This window comes from Osmerus mordax, chromosome 5, assembly GCF_038355195.1.
Source record: "Osmerus mordax isolate fOsmMor3 chromosome 5, fOsmMor3.pri, whole genome shotgun sequence".
In the NCBI taxonomy this organism is placed as follows: Eukaryota; Metazoa; Chordata; class Actinopteri; order Osmeriformes; family Osmeridae; genus Osmerus; species Osmerus mordax.
Window position 1 is genome coordinate 4,375,655 of NC_090054.1, and position 18,347 is coordinate 4,394,001.

An 18,347-nucleotide genomic window follows, 5' to 3' on the forward strand; every position below is an offset into this window, starting at 1 on the left:
ACAGTTATGTTTTTGTTAACATATTTTCACGGTGTGAGGAGGGGTAGGACCCAAATGCACGAGAGTACGCAGCCATGTCGAAAACAAAGGGTTTAATCATGAAAACGCCTGGGACACAGAAAGGGTACTCACACGACACGGGTAGTAATGACAAGACAAAGACTGGACACAAAACAGAAACCTAAATACACAGAACCAAACAACACACAGGTGGACACAATGACACTAACGATAACGAGACACAGGTGAAGACAACGTCAGGGAAACACTAGGACAGGGCAAAACCAAAAACAACAGGGGGGCACAGCTGTGGCCGTGACACATATAGCCTGTTCTCAGTGATGTTCATTGAAGAAAGCACATCAGGTACAGTGTTGCCACAGTTACTTTGAAAAGTAACTTAGTTACGTTACAAGTTACTTGATTTTAAAAGTAACTTAGTTACTTTACAAGTTACTTGATTTTAAAAGTAACTAAGTTAGATTACAAGTTACTTTATTAGTTACATTCAGCAGCTGCCGACACCCCCCCCCCCCCCCCCCCCCCCCGCCGCCTCAACATAAAAATAGGTGTGTTCGACTTCATGCAGCGCCGGCTGCAGCCGGCTGCCTTGAAGTTGAGAATGCCATTGGCTGCTTCAAGTCACTTAAATGCATTTAAGTGACTTTTAAGCATTTAAGTAATTTTATCTCAAAAGGGTTTTCCTACTTTTAAAGTTGTTTTCTCTCTTGAACAGAGATCTTATTGGGATTTTAATTTTTGTTTGAATTGTTTATCACTTGTATTATTGTTTTTATTGATTTTATGTAAAGCACCTTGAGCAACAATTCTTGTATGAAATGTGCTATATAAATAAAGTCCAACTTACTTACTTACTTACTATTGGCACACACTGCACTGACTGTGCAGTGCTGCGACTCCAAATGTTTCTTCAAATTTGACGTAGTGTTTTCGTAGCTTGATAGCACTTTGTTGCCACCAGCACAGAGTGTACAACGAACCTTGATATTTCTATCTTTAGCTGACAAATACTCAAAATAGTGTTTGTATTTCCAACTCGAAAATGCGCATCTCTCTCTCTCCTGCTACATTGTTGTTTGTGTCGCTGAGTGGTACTCTTATCTCCCAAATAAACGTACCGGTACGTTTATTTTTTTTACCCGAAAAATCCACCCGGTACGTTCTTATTTTGGGCGGTACGTTTATTTTTGGGGGGAAAATTGAGACATAATTTTAGAAAATTCCATGCATTTTTTTTGGAAGGGAAGATAAATTTGAACTCTTTGAAGTGAAAACGTTAGCTACCTTAGCTAGCTAGCTACTGGCAAGTAGCTTACGTTAGCTAACGACATTAGCTACTGTAACTAGTACTGGTGCAAGTTCAGGATTGTATGCCGCACAAGACGCGGAATATGAGGTGCTGCGAGATGATGTCATTAGAAATATCACAGCACGTGCAATTGTGCTGCGCGGCAGTCGTGTCTACTATAAGTTTGTTGAGGTATACTGTAACAGTAGTCATGGCATGTTTGTTATTTGACAGCTTTGTAACTATGTATTTCCAAGCTACAGGCATTGAAGTATTTTCTTAGCAATGCTTTATTTGGTAGTGGTTGTCATGTTGACTGTAAACTGTTTTAGGAAAAGTGATAGTACTAGTACATGTATGTTTGTAACTAGACACTCTTTTTTAAACTTTTTAATAACTATGTATTTCCAGTGGTTTTCATGTTATGTTGCAGTAAGTTTTGAGGAAAAGTACTACTATATATTTGTAACCAGACAGCCTCTTTTTTGAAATTTTCTAACAATGATTATGTATTTCCAAACTACAAGTGTTAAAGTTTTTTCATAGCAATGGTATATTTGCTGTCCATTTCTATTCCTGATTGCAAGTGACAGTAAAAGATGCGCACTTACACTGGTAGGAACACATTTTGATAGCATATGGACGTGCTGATTTGGCAATTTTCCGGGGGGTACTTTTATTCCGGTGGGTACTTTTATTAGATTTTGAGGATTTGTCCGGGGGGTACTTTTATTAGATTTTGAGGATTTGTCCGGGGGGTACTTTTATTAGATTTTGAGGATTTGTCCGGTGGGTACTTTTATTAGATTTTGAGGATTTGTCCGGGGGGTACTTTTATTCCGGGGGATACTTTTATTTGGGTGATAAGAGTAGGTCTATGTATATACATGTGACGTGACCCTCGTGCTGAAAACGTGACTTAATTGTCGCATAGGCTTAACTCCCAGAGATGCAAGAAGAAATCCAATATATATTTTACTATTAATGACAAAATAGTAACGCACAGTGACTTGGACAAGTAACTTTAATCTGATTACTGGTTTGGAAATAGTAACGCGTTAGATTACTCGTTAATGAAAAAAGTGGTCAGATTAGAGTAACGCATTACTAAGTAACGCGTTACCGGCATCACTGATCAGGTAGAGGGTCAGAGAAGTGTGTGTCTTGGTTGTGCCAGGCTGCCAGCACCATTCAACAGCTCAATACAAGGCATAAACCTTTACAGGTTACATTTTAGGGCCATTTAAAGAAATTCAGGAAAATATTTTTTTTTATCAAGCATAAAACACTGTAGTTCCATGAGGACAGCTCTATGAAATGGCTTATGTCCCGCCCCTATTCATTTAAAATGAAATGCACATTTCTTTTCCTTTGCAAAGACAGAAAATATTTGTCTTAGCAACAAATCTGTCGAGGAACTGTCGTCAGAGGTACAAAAAATCCTCAACAATAAACCAAACAACCCTAAGATTATCATCCACACTGGCTCGTTTGATATCCTACACAAGAAAACTGGCACTGAGATACTTAAAAAAACATTTCACCCAGCTACTGAACACACTCAACAGATATCAAGATGTATTCATCAGTGGACCGATTGCATGCTTTCGCAGAGGAAAAGAAGCCTTCAGTCGACTACTATCTTTCAACACATGGTTGGCATCTGTCTGTCTGACACACAAACTGAGATTTATCGATAATTTCAATGTGTTCTGGAACTGTGCAGACCGTTTTCAAGCTGACGGACTCCACCCAAACCGTAGAGGATCTCGACTACTAACAGCAAACATCAGTCATGTGCTCCTGACCACAAATCAAGTTTCTCTCCCTATCCCTGTTGTGTCTAAGCTGACTGACGCATCCCAAACAACCTCCCATGGAACAGAACAGAACATTCAAACAGCCTCCTGCAAACACATGGGCCCTGCACAGATCTGCACCCCCCGGATGAATTCCCTTGTGGTGGAACAGCTCAGTGACATAGACTTTCCCAAAGAAAAGCTACGCTAGCACAGCCACCATGCTATTTCATTAGACATACCGGTCATCATCACAAACAGAAAAAGGCATGGTAAAATGCATGGTTACAAACCTGAAACTAGTGTTAGAAGTCACAGAACTATCCATATTCTTCCAACAGATTTATCAAACCCTGTTTTATCTGTTAATACCCCACAGCTGATACTGGCCCTTCTAAATGTTAGATCACTAAATAACAAAACATTTCTAGTTAATGATCTGGTAAAAAAAAAAAACTTAGACTGCATCTGTTTAACAGAAACCTGGCAAAACAATGACACGGCAACAGCAACTCTGATAGAAGCGTGTCCGCCCGATTACAGCTTTCACCAAGTTTCTAGGAAATCAAAAAAAGGTGGAGGATTCGCAGCTATTTTCTCCTCTAAACTGTTGTTCGAAATCACTGAGCTAGGTGAATTCACATCATATGAATATCTTGCTATAGAGCTCAAAACCGAATCAATACTTTTTGTTATTATATATCGGCCACCCAAGCACTCGCCAATATTCATACAAGAATTCTCTGAACTATTATCACTATGTGTCACTAGATATGACAAAGTAGTTTTAAACGGAGACTTAAATATCCAAGTAAATAAAAAAGCAGACCCAAGAACTATTGAGCTCTTAAATCTCCTCGACAGTTTCAATCTAACTCAACTAAACAGTACATAACAGACCCCACACACCGGCACGGAAACACACTAGATCTAGTGATAACAACTGGACTAAATATCAATAATATTTCAATAACTGATCTACCCCTCTCAGACCATCCTTATATACTTTTTAATGTGGAAATTATCCTAACAAAAACCACAAAAGAATTCTTAGTCCAAAGAAGATATTTAGACGATACAGCTACGATGACATTTTCTGAACAATTTGCTCTATATGAGCCAACTAATCATGATTGCTCTCTGAATGAAATGGTAGAGAACCTCAATGATGCACATTTATCTGTGTTATACTCTGTTGCACCACTGAAAACCAAAAAGAAGTGCACTTCTTTTTGAGAAATAAAAATGCTGTGCAGCAGAGAGAAAATGGAGGAAAACAAAGATCACTATCCACTACAATATCTACAAAGATACACTAACCACCTATAACAAAACCATCCGTCGAGCAAGGAGAGAATAGTTCTCCAACATTATTACAGAAAATGCCAGAAATTCCAGAGTTCTTTTCTCCACCATTGACCAGCTGCTAAACACTGTCCATGCTCCACCTCAATCCTCAGCAGTTAAATGTGAAAAGCTTGCTTTGTTCTTCAAGAACAAAATAACTTTGATCAGAGCTAGTATTATTAATAGTGGGGTCGAAACTGACATCAGTAGATTCTGCAACATAACCATGAGCACATTTACCTGTATCACTGAAAATGAATAAATGTAAATGAAATGAATAAATGTATCACACTTAGTGCACTTTCCAAAATTGTCAGCGAAACTAACTCCACAACCTCAGATATTGATCCTATACCCACAACATTCTTTAAGCGAGTGTTTGATAGTGTCTCAGGTCCGGTGCTAGAGATTATAAACACATCCCTTGGAACTGGCGTCTTCCCAGATGCCTTCAAAACAGCTGTTGTAAAGCCCCTATTAAAGAAACCCAAATTGGATAAGTCTACTTGCAAATTACAGACCAATATCAAACCTTCCATTTATTAGTAAAGTACTGGAAAAGATAGTTTTAGTCCAATTAAATTATTTTCTTGAAGAAAATATCATCCTGGAAGTCTCGCAGTCAGGTTTCAGGAGATATCAAAGTACTGAAACTGCTCTCACCAAAAGAATTAGCGACCTCAGACTAAACTCTGATTCAAATAAAGTCTCTATCCTTGTCCTGTTAGATCTCAGTGCAGCATTTGATACCATTGATCACGACATCCTAATCAATAGACTGGAAAAGCTTATTGGGTTCACGGATTGTGTATTGAACTAGATGAAATCATATATCACAGGAAGGAAGTTTTATGTTAGTTTAGGAGACCATAGGTCCAAGAAACATGAGAACTGCTACGGGGTTGCTCAAGGAAGCTGCTTAGGTCCATTACTTCCATTCTCTTTATATATTACCACTCGGCGACATAATCAGAGAACATAACATAGATTTCCATAGCTATGCGGATGACACACAACTATATATATCCACTGAACCCAACAATGCAACGGCCATCAATTCCATTACCAACTGAATGTTGGCAATAAACAAATGGATGAATGATAACTTTCTTAAATTAAATGAAGACAAAACTTGGACATAACCTATTTTTATTTAAGTCCCGCCTCTTTGCATTTAAAATGAAATGCACATTTCTTTTCCTTTGCAAAGGGGCGGGACTTAAACGGTTTCACAGAGCTGTCCTTATTGGACTGCTATGTTTTACTCTTGGAGCACTGTGATTAGACACTTGAGACTGATTAGAGAGTTTGCTCTCAACTTCTGAAGTGATGTTCGGAGTTTGCAGATCTACTATCTAAAAAGTTCCCTTCAACGTAATGTTTCGTTAGTTGTGTAACTTTAATCTTGAATTCTCAGAGTGGCACCGTCAAGTTCATCTTAAGGTTGACATTACTAAAGGCTATAACTTTCACCATGTACTAACTGGATGACAGCGTACGACTGTCGCGTAGCATCCGACGATGTCATCCAGTTAGTACACGGTCAGAGTAATAGCCTTTTAGTTAGTAGATCTGCAAACTCCGAACATCCAACTTGAACGTTACGTCGGTTAGCCTAACTTGTAAGGGCTTAGCACATGCTTAGTATTTTTGAGCTACAGGTGCAGGCAGACACAACCAAGACACACACACTTCTCTGACCCCCTAACTGATCATGCGTTTTATTCCATGAACGTGAGTGAGAACAGGCCAAATATTACCAATTTCTGAATAGGTCTACTACTTGATTGACAGTTCAGGTCTGACAATTTGCTCTCAAGTGTCCAATCACAGTGCTTGAAGAGTAAAACATTGCAGTCCAATAAGGACAGCTCTGTGAAACTGGTTATGTCCCACCCCTTTGAAAAGGAAAATAAATGTGCATTTCATTTTAAATGCAAAGGGTCGGGACTTAGATAAAACTAGTTATGTCCCGCTTCTTTGCAAAGGAAAATAAATGTGCATTTCATTTTAAATGAAAAGGGGCGGGACATAAGCCATTTCATAGAGCTGTCCTCATGGAACTGCAGTGTTTTATGCTTTATAAAACATTTGTATTTTCCTGAACATTTTTAAATGCCCTAAAATGTAACCTGTAAAGGTTTATGCCTTGTATTGAGCTGTAGAACGGTGCTGGCAGCCTGGCACAACCAAGACACACACTTCTCTGACCCTCTACCTGATCATGCACTTGCTTCAATGAACGTGACTGAGAACAGGCCACATGTTAACAAAAACATAACTGTTAACATAAATGTTAACATCACTTAAGAGATGTCTATTTATGTATTTATATATATATTTATTCATTTATTTAATTATGGCACATTTAGTCCTCCATAGTTCTATGGGTGTGTGTGAAGTCCTCTGCGGCATTGCTTGAAAAAGGGCTGTACAAATAACATTTGACTTGAACACTATGGCACGGTAGCCAGTAACCAATGTGAAAAATGAACCTGCCTGAGAAGCTGATTTTACTAAACTGGATTGTACCTGTGGAATATTCCAAAAACGATCCTGTCTAATGTATACTGAGACATCATGTGGTCTTCCTGAGGTATTTCTAAATCATATACAACATCTGGAAGATCAGGAGATACCTGTCTGAGCATTCCACCCAGCTGCTAGTCCAAGCACTTGTCCTCTCCAAGTTGGACTACTGCAACTCGCTGCTCACCGGTCTCCCAGCATGCGCAACCCGCCCTCTCCAGAGGATTCAGAACGCAGCGGCCCGCCTGGTCTTCAACCTACCCAGACGCTCCCATGTTACCCCGCTCCTCATCTCCTTTCACTGGCTACCTATCACGGCCCGTATCAGATTCAAGACCCTGGTACTGACCTTCCGAGCGGTGAACGGGACTGCCCCCGACTACATAGGGAGTCTGTTGGCTGAGTGGTGAGGGAATCGGGTAAGTAATCCGAAGGTTGCCAGTTCGATTCCCGGTCATGCAAACTGACGTTGTGTCCTTGGGCAAGGCACTTCACCCTACTTGCCTCGGGGGAATGTCCCTGTACTTACTGTAAGTCGCTCTGGATAAGAGCGTCTGCTAAATGACTAAATGTAAATGTACATCAAGTCTCTCCTCCAGCCTTACACCCCAACCTGCCACCTACGGTCTTCTTCTGACAACCGCCTGGTGGTCCCACCACTCAAGACCGCCCGGTCCCAACACAAGCTCTTCTCCTGTCTGGCCCCCCAGTGGTGGAATCAACTCCCCACCTCCATCAGAGACACTGACTGTCTCCCCACAGTACAACGGTACTTAGGAATGATTTGCTGGACCTTGATGTTAGTTTCCTCCAGGATCCCAATGACTCTTACTTAAAGAATTGTTGCTCTTGTTGGTTAGTTGTAACTGATTTAAAATTATTGTACTCGCTGTGAAATATTTTACTGTTGCTTGCTTTTCTACAGGTACACTCTTGCACTTTTTTGAGGTTCATGTTGTTTAATTGTAACATGCTCTTATGGTTCTTCCCTTTGGCACTTATTTTAGTTTTTTCACAATGTATGCTTCATGTTTGGCTACCCGCAATGTTTGGGGCTATCTCGGTGTTATGATCAGTGACCTATGCACTTTTGTAAAGCTCTCTCTTAGAAGTCGCTTTGGATAAAAGCGTCTGCTAAATGAATACATGTAAATGTAAAATCAACCATGCGAAGACATTGTGCTATTATAACTTTGCTATTGTCTCATGTTGAACATAAATACAGACCTCAGTGTCTCCAGTTTGCAGAGTGGGTTCCCCAGTCCAGCAGAGAGCAGCTTCATGCCTGAATCCCCCAGGTTGTTGTTAGTCAAGTCCAGCTCTGTAAGATCTGAGGAGGGGAGAGCTGAGGCCAGCGCTTCACAGCACCGTTCTGAGAGGTTACAGTCATTCAACCTACATGACATAAGGAGAACATGACAGATCATCAGAGGCATAGTTTGTACGAAAGGATCATACGATATCACCTCACAATATGTCCTAAACCATAATGGAATGGAACTCTCGTGGAACGAAGCGAGACTTGTCGAAAGCATGGCTTTTCCTTAATCTACGTTGATGGAATACCCCCCAAGTAAATGTACAATAATATGGTGGGGGGGGGAGGTTTAAAAAGTCTTTGAGTCAACTTTATAACTGCAGTTATTAAAAAAGTAAATGTAACATCACAACAACCACAAAGACACACGTACACAATGGTAAATTGAGATTATGTGTGCTACTGATTTAGGTTATAGAGTCTAAAGGTGCTGTAGCTGACAGTACATCCCGTTCTCTCTTTGCTAAAGCCATGACTGCACATTTCTGTGTTGTAATAAAATATGTTGTGTCCACAGATTAACAGTCTTTCAGCACTGTGATGAGGGAAACCCCAGATGTTCACAAAGTGTGTGATGGATGACAGGTTGTGTCTTCGTGCATAGATAGATTTAGAGTTTCCATTTCAAATGAGCTGCATTTCATTACCCTTCGGACAAGGGCTAACCCTGCGCGTCCACTACAGCGGAGCGGGCGGCGCGTCGGCTTCCAATTAATTTTCAATGGAACCGGGCGTTGACGCTCCCACAATGCCCTACGCGAGCATCAACACCCGGTTTCTTGAAAATGAATTGGAAGCCGACACGCCGCCCGCTCCGCTGTAGTGGACGCGCAGGGTTACAGATTGTTCACACTACCCAAATACACTCACTGGCCACTGCTATCAGCCAATCACATGGCAGCAACTCAATGCATTCAGGCATGTAGACGTGTTTAAGACAACTTGCTGAAGTTCAAACCGAGCATCAGAATGGGGAAGAAAGGATTCAAGTGACTTTGCATTGTCTTGTCTTAAGAATTTCAGTGCCCAGCCTGACCTTGTGTTGTTCTGTGCACCTGACAATACAAGACTTGAACTTGAACATGAATGTGGCATGGTTGTTGGTGCCAGACAGGCTGGTCTGAGTATTTCAGTATAACTGCTGATCTACTGGGATTTTCACGTACAACCATATCTAAGGTTAACAGAGAATGTTGTAACTATTGTAACTTTGCTATTGTCTTATTATTGTCTCACCCTTCATTTAAAAAAACTGCGGACAAAATGGCGGCGTAGGCAACAGGAGTGTCAGGTGTAGTCTGCTAAATGTCATAATTTCGGCCTTCATGCCCAAATTCTAAAGTTCCATTATCTCGCAACAAATCTGATACAAACTGAACTTTTGCACGTTGCAAAGAAACTCTGTTTGCTGCATAGAAACGTTGTTTGTTGCAAAGTTTCCTAACTGAGATCCGCGTGTCTAGAGTTTGCCATGGATCAGACACCGATTTCCAATCAATCAATTTGGAACGCTATACAGCAACTGAAATTGGATATGTTTTCCCATTTTGATGCGAAAATGGATACTATTCAATCGGGCTTACAAACAATACAAGGCTCGCTGTCCACACTCGGTGATCATGTGTCGCAACTTGAACAAAGAGTAAGCGCAAATTAAGACAATTTAACTGAACTACAAAAGCATGTTAAAACACTCGTGAGCGAAAACTCTTACCTGCGAGACAAAATTGAGGATGCAGAGAATTGGAGTAGGGCATATACAATCTGCGCTTTTTACATGTTCCGGAAAAATATGAGGGCCAGGACATCCTTGGTTTCATGAAAGACCTTATCCAGCTACTCCTGGGGGCAGAGAACTTTAAGCTGCCTCCAATCATTGAGAGAGCCCATCGTTATCCCACTACGGTACACACGAATGTGCAGAAACCTGGGCCAAGGCCAATCCTGGTGAAACTCCTCAGCCTCCAAGATAAACAACAAATACTACGTCTTTCACGTGAGAAAAAGGAACTAAAGTACAAAGGCAACCGTGTCCACATCTTCCCTGACTTCAGCGCTGGCTTGGTCATCAAACGTCGGCAGTTTGACAACATCAAGAAAAAGCTCCGAGAACTGAATATGGAATGTTCTCTTCTTTATCCGGCCTCACTGAGGATCATCGCAGCGGGCAAAGCAGTCCTGTTCAAAAGCCCTGGAGATGCGGAGTCTTTCATTCAGGATCTTGAGACTCATTACCCAAAATGACTGACTTCGTCTCATTTAATTGAGGTATAAGATTCATTTTGTTAAATATTATTTGTGGCAATGAAAGGATTATATATGAATTTATTGAAGTGAACTCTTGTTATTTACTGAGTAGCTTTGGCTACCTGTTTCTCAGGCCACTTAGACACATTTTGGCCATTCTCCTATGTTCTTCTTTAAGGTCCTATGGTTGATGTATGGTAAACTTAAGTAGGCCTGCTAACCTACCTAGCTATTGAGCTTTTTCTTTTTGACTAGAAGGATATTGGCCAATAGTATTTCCTCTTATTTCATACTATTAAAGGCTGGGATTTAACTTGACCCAAAATTATTATTTTCTTCATGAAAAATATGTAATAATAGTCCCTCACTTCATGTTATTTCAGTGAGAAATTTAGCAGATGGAATCTGCATTCTGTAATGCTTTGGCCTAGCCAGTTTGTGATTTGTGTGTGTGCGTGTGGGTGTGTGTGTGTCTGCGTGTATGTTGCTCTCTCTCCCTCACTCTACCCCTTATCCCCCGTCCACCTTTTCTCCTATGTCCCTGAATAGTAAATATGGGTTAAGGCTTATTTGTCATTCACCTGAACATAAGAAGCTTGCCACATACAAATTTTCTTTTAAGAGCCTGGCTTGTCTATAATAAACCCAGTGTTATCACACTATCTATGACTTGGCTGAATACAAAAATATCAGATGATGAAATCAAACTGGATGGCTATGTTGTGTATAGAGCTGACAGGGGTGCTCGTGGTGGAGGAGTAGCCACTTATGTCTCCCCAAATTTATTTTCCGAACTTGTAATCCCGAAGGAAAACCCTGTACATTTTGAATGCCTTTTTGTAAAAATTTGTTTTCACGCAAATAAACAGCTGATCATAGGGAATATTTACCGACCTCCAAACTCCCCCTCAGAGTCAATAAACTGCATAGGCACTACCATCAAATCCGTGGATAACTCAAATGAGATGATTATACTGGGTGACTTTAACATAAACTGGTTAGACCGTTCATCTCTAAACGACAGACATTTTTTTGAGAGCCTAAATCTGACTCAACTTATCCGAGAACCTACTCGGGTTGACCACAGATGTAAATCTTTATTAGATTGGATTTTGGTCACCCACTCTGAAAGAGTCACTGATTCTGGTGTACTACCCGATTGCTTTAGCGATCATTCTATGGTTTTCTGTGTATGGAAAATTAGATTGCCTCGCTTACCACCTAAGGTAATCAGGGTAAGGCAGAGTAAGCATCTTAACACTGAGTTTTTCATTCAAGATGTAGTAAATATAAATTGGAATAGGCTTCACCTTATTCCTTTTGTTGAAGATGCTTGGCATTTTTTTTACACTGAAGTTCTTAAAATTATTGACAAACATGCCCCTTGGATATCAGTAAGGGTTAAGGGCAGACACTTACCTTGGATTGATGCTGATCTAATACATCTTTTTAAACAAAGAGATAAGGCATGGGAAAAGTACCGTCTGTCAAAGGACTCAACAGACTGGGCTGTATATAAACAATTAAGAAATATGTGTACAACTAAAACAAGAAACGCTAAATCGAACTATTATAAAAATTCTCTGTCTAATAACTTCAGAAGTCCTAAGAAGTTCTGGAAAAGTCTCAATTCTCTACTCAACAAATCGACTAAAAGCATTGCCACAAAAGTCAAAGTTCACAATTACATTATTAGTGATCCTTCTGCGGTTGCCAATGCTTTTAACCAACACTTCTCCGCTATTTGTAGTTCACAATCGTTCAACCTCTCTTACTTTAATCCGATAGATGAGTTAAGCAGCTCCTTCTCATTCGCTACAATGAATCCTATTGACGTCCAACTGGCAATCTCTGATCTAAAGGCAGGTAATGGTACTTATCCTGATGGTCTGGAGATCAAGTTTATCAAGCTCGCCTCTCATGTACTGGAATTTCCTCTATCGGATTTATTTAACTTATCGTTATCCACCTGTGTGGTTCCATCAATGTGGAAGTCTGCCAGAGTAACACCAATACACAAGGGTGGCAATGCACTTGACCTTAACAACTACAGACCCATTTCCATCATAAGTAGTATAGCAAAAGTGTTTGAAAAACTAATATTTAATCAACTATTTAAATGTATTAATGATTTCTCCATTCTGTCACCTAATCAATCTGGTTTCAGACCTAAGTTTTCTACAACTACTGCTCTTCTAAAATTTACCAATGATGTTTCATCCTCCTTAGGCAATAACATGTCGACTGGTGCAATATTTATAGATCTCACTAAGGCCTTCGATATGGTTGATCATTATATGCTTCTTGACAAACTACATGCGATAGGCCTCTCTAAACAATCTCTTCTTTGGTTTAACTCTTATCTCCATTCTAGACGTCAGCATGTCTTTTCAGGGTTATCTATCAGAATCCTTAATGGAAAAAAGTGTCCCTCAAGGCTCTTCCTTAGGGCCTCTTTTATTTTCTATATTTATCAATGATCTTCCTCAAATATGCTCAGACTGTCTTATTCATCTATATGCAGATGACACGGTGATCTATGCATCTAACGCGTCAAATTTCTAGGATTCAATCCACACTGCCATCCAACTTTGGTTCCAGTCCAACCACCTACTACTCAATAAGAAAAAATCATATAGTATGCTGTTTCCCACCAGATCAGCTACACTGAATCAAGACAACAATCTCTTACTTAAATTCTTAGATGATACTCTGCTAGTTAAAGTTGATAAACTCAAATATTTGGGCCTTGCACTTGACTCACAACTCTCCTTTAGGCGTCACATTCATTCAGTAGTCAATAAAATAAATTGTAATTTACGAATATTGTATCGTTCTATTAACTGTTTCACTCAACTGATTAGGTTAAGAATTGTGACACAGCTAATATTTCCTATATTAGACTATGTAGATGTTGTCTATCAAAACACATCAGAATCCAAAAGCACTAAATGTTGTTTTCAATAGTATGTGCAGATTTGTGTTGAGATGTCCGTTCACTAATCACCATTGTATTATGTATAACACACTGAATTTATTATCACCAAAAGCCAGAAGACAGTTTCACTGGTACCAGATTATATATAGGAGTCAGATGGCTGAGCGGTGAGGGAATCGGGCTAGTAATCCAAAGGTTGCCAGTTCGATTCCCGGTCATGCCAACTGACATTGTGTCCTTGGGCAAGGCACTTCACCCTACTTGCCTCGGGGGAATGTCCCTGTACTTACTGTAAGTCGCTCTGGATAAGAGCGTCTGCTAAATGACTAAATGTAAATGTAAATATTCAAATGTATCTACTCTGACTATCCTCCTTACCTGAAGGAATATTTAATTCCATAAAGACCTATCTACAGACTGAGACACACCGAATACCCCTTCTTTACTGTACCAAACATCTCAAAAGAGAGTGGCAGGCGTACCTTTAAATTTAAAGCCCCTTCAGACTGGAATAGCCTACCAGGGTCTCTAAGATCTATCACCTCTTTGCACTCCTTTAAAATATCCCTTTATAATCACTTACAAGCAAATTGTTGCAGTAAATGTTTTGCTCATGTTTGACTGGACTTTTCTTTCTTTTTTCTTTCTTTCTTTCTTTCTTTTTATTTATGAATAAATACTATACGTGTGTATGGGTGAAGGTTTGTGTATATGTGTGCATATATATGTATGTATATATGTATGAATATGTGTATGTATGTATATGTGTATATATGCCTCTCAATAATACGACATGTATTCAATAGGGACTTGGTGGGGTGGGTGAGGTCTGGGGGTGGGGGAACTTGAGCGAGTTTGAATGTGCATGTCTTGTGTCTTGAGGACCCCCTCGAAAACGAGATGCTGCATCTCAAGGGGTTATCCTCCAAACAATAAATAAATGGTATTATGTAGAACATATATACAGACCTCAGTGTCTCCAGTTTGCAGAGTGGGTTCCCCAGTCCAGCAGAGAGCAGCTTCATGCCTGAATCCCCCAGGTTGTTGTAACTCAAGTCTATCTCTGTAAGCTCTGAGGAGGGGAGAGCTGAGGCCAGCGCTTCACAGCACCGTTCTGAGAGGTTACAGTCATTCAACCTACATGACATAAGGAGAACATGATACATCATCAGAGGCATAGTTTGTACGATAGGATCATACGATAGTCAAATATCACATCACAATATGTCCTAAACCCTAATGGGACGTAACTCTCGCGGAACGAAGCGAGACTTGTCGAAAGCATGGCTTTTCCTTAATCTACGCCGATGGAATACCCCCAAGTACAATAATATGATGTGTGTGTGTGTGGGGGAGGGGTTGTTATTAAAAAAGTAAACGTAACATCACAACAACCACAAAGACCCACACGTACACAATGGGAAATTGAGATTATGTGTGCTACTGATTTAGGTTATAGAGTCTATAAAGGTGGTGCAGATGACAGTACAGACATCCCAAGTCTCCCGGAAGTTCCGGGAGTGTCCCACATTTCAATAGCGGCTCCCGGACGCCCGCAAATGCTATACAATCTCCCGGAGTTCGGGGATTTTGTATCTAGAGCGAGCGCGAGACTGTGCAATGGTCATTTATGGTCGAAACAGGTGCATATCGAGCGTCCTGATTGCGTCGAGGGGGGGGGGGGAGGGGGTGGTGTACGTGTTGGTTGAAGGGGTACATCATGCGAGCGGAGAAGCCACCTCCCGGAAATGAGTCTCTGCAGGTTGGGATGTCTGACAGTACATCCGTTCTCTCTTTGCTAAGGCCATGACTGCACATTTCAGTGTTGTAATACAACAAGTGGTGTCCACAGATTAAGTTAAGTCTTTTTGCACTGTGATGAGGGAAACCCCAGATGTTCACAAAGTGTGTGTTGGATGACAGGTTGTGTGTTCATGCATAATAGATTTAGGCCCCGTTTACACAGAGGAAAGACGCATATATTGTCAGGCGGTTTGGCCTTTCATTTACACGAAAACTGAGGTTTTATCACGTAAAACGATCATTTCCGGCCAAAGTGGAGATTTCTGAAAACTCGTTAAATGGAGTTTTATGTTCTCAAACATCACAGTATGCGACTAACAATGCATCACGTCATGTGAGCGTCCTATGTTTGTAGTAATGTAATGGGGTCATTTATTTGTAAATCGTGTTACATTTGTGCATCGTGTTACATTTATTTGTGAATCATCCAAACAAATGAACCTCGCGCCATATTTACTATTGAAAGGAAAAGGAAATCGATCGTGTTATTCGTAGTTGTTGTTGATTTTAAGAATTCTGATTGGTTTGCATGGCTTTATCCTTCTCGTTACACTGCCACCTACAGGTTTGGCATAGTTATGATGGCGCTCGAGGGCGTATTTATGCGGGTTCATGTAAACAGATTATTTATTTTTTACGATCTTGCGTGTACGATGTTATTTAAAAAAATGGAGGGGCAGAAATATTTGTTTCTGTAAATACCAAGCTACTGTAACAACGTTGTCACCGGCAGTATTTCAGATGGAATCGCGATTCAAACAGTACCATCTGCTAACTGAAAATATGCCGCCAAAAACGTAAATAAGTTTGACATTAATTTAGGGGGAAATGGCTAATTCAAAAGAAGTTTGCTGCGAGCAAGCTAGCTGCTGTTGCTAGCCAAACGTCACTGAGGGGATTGTTTGAAAGCGCCAAAAATGAGAATGTTTCTTTTGACAAAGTTTAGGCTGTGGCATTGAAGACAGCGACGCACCACACAAGCTTGAGTTTAAATACATTATTTAATGTGACATCACTTACTGTACATGCAACTTGCAAGTCTTGATTTGCTTAAATGTACATGTGCTGCCTGCTAGTATACCACGGCACGATACTCGCTGTGCAACAGCACATCTATGCATGTTGTATCTAAGCGTCGTTGCTAACGTGTGCTGATGTTGTGACGTAGGCTAGCACTGAGTTCCCTTCGTTGACTAAAGGTACTTTTTCTGCCACAAAAACGTTGGAACCTCCTAAACCGTGCAACAGAACGTAAATACAAATACAAGCAACACAATCGAGACCAAGACAAATCTTTTGACACAGGCATTGTCTATGTAGTGCAAATATAGACTGATCCTTAGGGGGGCAAAAATAATAATACAAACTAGAGAGGATACAATTTCTGGGGAAATTGTAGGGTGTGCTTGCTTGCGTCGGTTGCACAGGGGTCTGTATATTTTATATAAAAATGCATCGGGCTATACTATTTATAAAGATTACATAGATTTAAAAGCATCTTTTTTTTGCTGCTCATTTACAACTCAAAATACGAGTGAAGTGTAGAACGAAATATGATGTCTTCTCATTTCCCCTGCAAGAGGCAGCTGACAGGCTGAATCAAAACGAATACATTTGGCAGACCGGTGTAAAAATGGACCTAATCTCTATGACTTAAACGTCCTTTTAAGTTGTCCCTTCTAGTGATATTTTCAGGCATTTAGCCTACTCGTATTGCATTCATTCATTAATAAAGAACACCCTTTGAAGATTATTCTACGACTTTACCGGCAGAAGATAGAATCGCGATTCAAACAGTACCATCTGCTAACTGAAAATATGCCCCCAAAAACGTAAATAAGCTTGACATTTATTTAGTGGAAAATCGCTCATTCATAAAAAGCTCACTGGTAGCGATCATTGTCAGTAACAACGCAAAATGCGATATAGCCCTGTGTGGAGAAGCTGCCCCGGTAAATTCTACTACTACAGTACAGTACTAGACTACTGCTGTGTTCGTCTTGGTAGCGATTGCGTTGGTTGAATTTGATTTAACGTTCCGTTGTACGGTTTAGGCTGAAATTAATTATTTTCATGAACAGATTGACAAAGTTTAGGCTGTGGCAATGAAGTTCAGGTTAGTAGTCAGATTGTTTCAACTATTGAAAGACTTTTGAGTAAGGGGAGTGCCAAACATGTTCTGTAGCCGTTTGACTTGAACAGCTGAGGAGTTTTTGTTAGCTACTCACACTATTGTCTCGGGTAGGCTACAGCGTTGCAGTGAGCTACACTGGTTTGAAACCACAGGTAATGGTAATTTCACCAACAAATCGTTTACTAATGTCAGAATAAATCATACAACGAAAATGTATATGTGAGGAATGTTTATTTTAACGATTGAAAACAGATACATCATAGACCACTGTAGTATGTGTTGCCCGGGCAACACAGGCTAATGTCATGATGCTAATACTTCAGTGAAATAGTAGACTACTGTTTCCGAAAGTAGATGTACTTCCTTAATAATATCAGCTTATATTGTACATTACACATCACAATTGTGTGTCATATCACAAAGTAAAATGAGTAAATAGTTATCACCCTGGCCTCTTTTCTTGTGGCGTTTCTGCAGCTGCCTTGCAGTAAAGCTATAGTTAGCCTAGCTATCCCCCAAGTTAACAGATAAGAAACGAATGTTCTGCCAAAGGTAGTCACGCGTGTTTTCGTAACGTTAGTGACGCAGTGACGTTAGTAACGTCAGTGACTGTGGCTAGCAAATTAGCCACCGTTAGCTTCACTTTTCGCCACAAAAACTTAACTTAAGCCTAAACCATGCAACGGAACGTAAATTCCAATAGAAGCAACTCAATCGCTACCAAGACGAAACCTTTGACACCTACGTTGTCTATGTAGGCCAAATATTGGCTGAGTTTTAGGGGGGCAAAAAGAATAATAATAATAATATATATGTGAGAGAACAAAGGTTGTGCCCTTGCCGAAGGCAAAGCACACCCAACTAGAGAGGGTACAATTTCTGGGGAAATTGTGGGGTGTGCTTGCTTGCGTCGGTTGCACAGG

The 18,347-nt window shown here is 40.3% G+C and overlaps 2 protein-coding genes across 2 annotated transcripts in view; both read right to left on the reverse strand.

The window, feature by feature from the left end:
• LOC136942890 (NLR family CARD domain-containing protein 3-like) overlaps positions 1-18,347 on the reverse strand; it is a 122,700-nt gene that overhangs the window by 93,448 nt on the left and 10,905 nt on the right.
• LOC136942892 (NACHT, LRR and PYD domains-containing protein 12-like) overlaps positions 1-18,347 on the reverse strand; it is a 73,277-nt gene that overhangs the window by 50,419 nt on the left and 4,511 nt on the right. Inside the window, 2 exon segments of the mRNA XM_067235921.1 lie at positions 8,212-8,379; positions 14,457-14,624. Of these exon segments, the coding sequence (XP_067092022.1) occupies positions 8,212-8,379; positions 14,457-14,624 (336 nt within the window).